The following is a 5,654-nucleotide window of genomic DNA, read 5'->3' as shown; positions in this document are numbered from 1 at the left end:
CAGGTGTCTCTACACCTTTCAAGTTTTCGTGTTTTCACTAATACTCGATTTTCAGTACTTTTTCATGTTTTTATTTCCGAATTTCTTTATTACCGCAGTTTACACATTCTTTATTTTTGAATTTTCAAATTTCTCTATTTCTTTATTTTTAATTTTTTTTAAACATTCTTTGTTATTCAATTGTGTAATTTTTATTTCTCTTACATCTTTGAAACTGTTTTTTTTTAATTATTAATTTTTCTTAACTCTATTTGTTATTCCCCTTTTTTTGTCAATGACGTCATTGTAAAAAAAAAAATTAAACTTTTTATGTTTCTACGAAATCGGTGATGATATTTTTATAACTTTGTTTTCCTCTTCAAATCATACATGACTTTTCGCTTAATATTTTCTTCAAATATACTCATTTTAATGTCACGTGTTGAAGTTATTATTGTTTTTACTCTTTGCAATATCACCCCGTGCATCGCACAGGGATAAATACTAGTGGTTAGTAACAACTTAGATTCCACGGTATCTGGACCAAGAATCGGAGATTGTTTATAATATGTTAATAAGCGAATGCTTTATATACATTGGAAAAACGAGAGATTACAATTAAATCTCTACAAATTAATACAGTCGGGATTAACAAAATTCTATTTATTTAGGGAAATATTTTATTATCGAATTAATGATTTAGTAGGTTTTTACCGAGTCGGTATTAGAAGAAACTGTTATTTTAACGAGGTTATTAATTTATCGAGTATTAATATATCGAGTCGAGACTGGAAGAAACTGTTATTTTAACAAGGTTATCAATTTATCGAGTATTAATATATCGAACTTCTACTCTATTTAAATTTCATAACAATTTTCTTTGAGTTGGTTGTTTTCGGTTTGCCACTAAACAAATTCATTTCAAAATAAGGTCATATTAAATTCAACAGAAAATATTAATGTTGAAATAGAACATACAAGTCAAATACAAACAAAAATGTATTGATTGCAAGAAATGTAAGAAAACAAAATTGAAAAAAATAATTAAAAGAATTTAGAAAATTTATAAAAATGAAAAATACGTAGGCATCTTATAAGAAATAATTTTTTAAACTTACACAATTTAGAAAAAAAAAAATTGATAAAAACGTACAAAGTCATAGTAATACATGGATTTTTGTTCATCCTTCGCCGAGATAATATCTCGGGGTTTGTAGCGATAACTTGGTATATCTACTGTACGCCCATTCACTCAAATATGTCTATGGTTGATTAATTGACGGGTTGCGGGAATAGTCGAAGCCATACCCAACCGAAAAAGGTTGTTATCCAAACACATTTCAAGTAATTGTAGTAAAACTTGACCTGTTGACCCCTTAGCTTCTACGGCGATATGAACGTATTAAGTAATTGTCGTTTTGTAAGACCATAGAAGATAAATAAATGATATATAAAAAGAGGAATAATCAATAGCCCCGAGTTCTTAGTAAATAATTAAAATAGAGAATTTATGCGAAGTATGATACCACTAAATATAACATACAACGGATTAATCGTAAAAAACATCGAATTTAATATCCACAAGTAAATACTTGCGAACTCCCTTCATAAATGTGAAATATACTTATATAAACAATATTATAAGGAAAAAAAAGAAAAAAAAAGTAAATGATCTTCCCTATTATGAATGTATCTTACACAGATCCTTCGTACAATCAAGTCTAGCCTTCAACACAAACTATTACAGGTTTTAAAAGTTATGTACTCGAGATGAGTTAATACAAGAGATATTGAATTAACTCAAGTACATCTTTCTTTTCTCTCAACATGCTCTCATTTTCTCTTTTAAAATCCGTGAAGAAAACTTGCTTTGTGGACATGCATGTATTTATAGACTTCAGAACACATCAACTACCTGCATGTATATGTTAAGCGCATAAACAAGCACTAAGATAATAGGTTAGTGAGTTCGGTGGTGTTTGCAAATGCTTTTATAAATAGATTATGAACTTTTTTCTGCATATAATTTGTTTTTAGCTGTTTGCAAAATAAACTTTTGCTTTTGCTTCTCTTAAAATAAGTTGCTTTAAACTATAATTTAAAAAGCACCCATGTACCTGCGTTTTCTTAAGCATATGAAAATAATTGTTATTACTCAAATTATAGTGTCTAATCATATTATAGTTTTTCTTATGTTTTACAGGAGTAGTTAATCGTTTGAGCTAAAATTTCATTGAAACCTTACATATATATTTTGGAGTTGTTGGATTTGATTTTTATTTCTTCTGCTTGGTTTGCATACATATATTTGTTCATCCTATGTTATGAAATGTTATTGTTGAATTCAATTGAAAAATGGCTTTGATAACTAGGGCGGTAAATAAAAGATTATTATAATCAATTTCATCATATTACATGTCATTGGCATGAATATAAGATATAAATATAATCTATGTACACCATATGTATGCGTTATCAGAGCTTGTGCTTAATATTTTGTTTATAATCAATTCTCATAGATGTAAAAACTTTGTTATGCACACAAGCAGAGCCAGAATTTTAAGTTCTCGAGGGTTTAATGCATTAAATTTTTTATAAGGATGATAAAATGTTAATTATACACAATTTTTTAAAATCTCTACATAAAAAAATAGAATTTCGAGAATTGTTGGAGGCCATGGCCCCTTCTGTCCATATGCTGGCTCTGCCACTAGTTATGCTTATTAGGATCGTAATTTATTGCGATGGCCGATTATAATTAAGTTAGTGTTCCGGTTGTAAACGTAATATTAACACTTGCTAAATTGGAAATTTACGATCTTTGAGATGCTACACCTGTTGAAATATACCGGGTAATTATTAATCATTGATATGGTGAAATAAATTCCCACTAACCTTACATACGAGTGTGTGTGTGATTGTGTGCAGATCAACGGTTAATAATCACCCGGTATATTTCACCGGATGTAGTATCAAACAAACCGGAATTTACTTCTTACAACATATAGGTGGAAGATGATGAAAATACAAATCAACTTTTTTTTTTTCTATTTTTTTTTCTGATAATAATCTCCCAACAAATTTTTATCTCTGACATTTTTTTCTTTACATGCAATAAATTAAACATGTATCTATATTTATGAAATTCTAATCTTCTGTAGTAAACTCAACAAACATGCTTTGTGAAAAGAAAAACATTTGACTTATGGTTAAAACATAATTTATTACAATTTGATCGGTAGTTTTACTCTTCCATAGTGTTAATATGTTTTACATTAATTATCCATAAATCTACATAATTAAATTGAGATTTTTAGACAAGGAAATTAGAAATACAACATTGACAAAATTAATTATAGATAAAAACAAACAGTTGAAATAAAAATATAATATTACATATCTCCTTGTTCATGTAATTAATTCATTCTAAATATCTAATTGATATTATATTCAATGTATATACTTAGTCCATTTGTCACAACTCTAAACATGGCTTTATACTTTGGTCAATTCTTTAACCCTATTCTTAACTATAAATATTGGCTTCAATTATTTGAGAAAATGTGCCAATTTTAGCTGCAATATATCAATATGAAGAAGTTTTATGGGATAGTTGTGTTACTCATATTGGCGGTTTTCCTTTGTAGAAGACTAGCGATTAATTCTTGTAACCAGCAATTTTGCCGTCGGAAGAACAAATAGATTTATCGGAACCGGTTGCTTTCCAATAACCGATGCCTGCAGATCGACTAGGGCGGGACCCGTTTTTGTACTTTCGGTCCCTCGGTGTAAAATAATACCACTTATTTTCTCCAAGTTTAGGATAGATAGCTATCCAAAAATAATAAAAAATAAAAAGAAGGGAAAAAAATAGATATAATTAAATTTGCATGTGTTAAGTTAAATCTTCAAGAATATTTCAGATGTGTTCTTCACACATATAAAGTATCTATACAAGATATTATGTGAATGAATGAACTCAATACCCACATAATCTAAAATCTCAACCAAATAATACAAAATAATAATAATAATAAAATAATAATAACTCAACACATGTTAAATCTTCAATGATAGACTGTATTTTCAAATCTCAATTTAAAAAAAAAATTCAAATTTGTTGAATCTAAAATCTAAAATCTCAACCAAAAAAAAAATGAAAAATAAATATGAATTTTAACACGTGTTAAATCTTCATCTTCAATGATAAATTCGACTCTATTTTTACACACGTGTGAAACCATAGTAACTCATCATGTAGAATCCACGTAAAGAAAAACAACCAAGACTCTAAATTTTCAATTTAAAAAAAAAAAAAAAAAAAAACAGTAGAACATTTTAGCAAGTATTAAATATATCAAGAATATATCGATTCTGCGTTTCGTCACACTGACGGATACTACGAAAAACAGTTGAAAAACCCTAAAAAAAAACACATCTAAATTTTCAACTTCAAAAAAGTAAAAGAAAAAAAGGAAAACAGTAAGTACATTTCAGCACGTGTTAAATATATCAAGAATATATCGATTTCTGCGTTTCGTCACACAGACGGATACTACAAAAAACAGTTGAAAAACCCTAAAAAAAATCCTAAAAAAAAAACACTAAAAAAGAGAGAAACAAACCTCCCAGTGTCTGAGGATTGGCCTGGTAAAGATTGACGTCGCTTATTTTCGGTACGGGTTTATGCTCGTCTCGGATCCGCTTCCTCAGATAATCGACAATCAGCTCTATGTCTTTCGGCGCGAACCGGTATCCAGGCGGGTAGGGTTTCGTTGCGTAATTACCATGCGGCCGCATCGGAATCACTACTTGAGTACTGTTAGTTTCAGCTGGGGATAATTCCGCCGCCGGAATATTCTCAATTGTTGTTGTAAACGTACTCATAAAAACCACAATGTTTGTAAAAACCACAATTAACTTCATTCCATGTTTGTGAACTCTGTAAACATTGATTCATACATTCAAAACAATAAAGGAACGATAAAAGATAGCATAACCACGAAACCAAACCAACAATCGAATCCGAAAACTTCAAACATGAAAATTACTGTAAAATAAAATCAAACTAAACCCTAACAACAAGCTTATTCTCTCCAGTTTCCTAAATATTGGAGTTTGTTGTGATTCGGAATTCTATTTGGATGAGGCTTCTACGGTTAAATTGAAATATCGTTTACTTTTATAAATAAATAATTAAATAAATACTTGAAAAGTTTAAAAACTAAATAAAATGTGTAGAATTAAATACCTCTTTATATATAAAAGAAAGGTTTTGCCCCCGAAACCCTAATCCTATTTTTGTGAAATATTTGCAACCCTAGGGTTATTTTTGTCCGTTTACTTGCAAGTCAATATATTTTGTTTTGTTTTTCTCCCGTCAGTTTTCTATATATTCCCAGTTGATTCTTCCATAAATATTTGTGAAATTCTTCCCACAACTCCGTGCTTCATCGATCATCTGTCTCTGCTCTAATATAATGGCCATAGAGATTTCCCTTCCGTTTGTTGATAATTTTTTTTTTTGCATAATAACCCACCCCATATGTGGAAATCGTGTTATATGATTGGTTTGTCCATAAGCACTATTGTTTCATATGGTTTTGCACATTTTGATCTTATCCAGCCTTAAGCACGATGACTTTGTTTAGCTACCAGGTTTCTTGGCTGATGTT

General features: G+C 29.4%; 1 protein-coding gene across 1 annotated transcript; it reads right to left on the bottom strand.

Annotated features, from left to right (window-relative positions):
• Positions 1-3,637: 3,637 nt before the first annotated feature.
• LOC148767696 (NAC transcription factor 47-like) lies at positions 3,638-4,779 on the bottom strand. Its single transcript, XM_088824755.1, has 2 exons — positions 4,605-4,779; positions 3,638-3,810 (listed from the first exon to the last, which is right to left on the bottom strand). The coding sequence occupies exons 1-2, from the start codon at positions 4,777-4,779 to the stop codon at positions 3,638-3,640; spliced, it is 348 nt and encodes a 115-aa protein (XP_088680881.1).
• Between the last annotated feature and the right edge of the window lie 875 nt (positions 4,780-5,654).

The sequence above is a fragment of the Erythranthe guttata genome, chromosome 10 (assembly GCF_056151865.1).
Source record: "Erythranthe guttata isolate IM_541 chromosome 10, IM_541, whole genome shotgun sequence".
In the NCBI taxonomy this organism is placed as follows: Eukaryota; Viridiplantae; Streptophyta; class Magnoliopsida; order Lamiales; family Phrymaceae; genus Erythranthe; species Erythranthe guttata.
The sequence above is the reverse complement of the archived record's forward strand: the minus strand, read 5'-3'. Positions and strand labels throughout refer to the sequence as shown.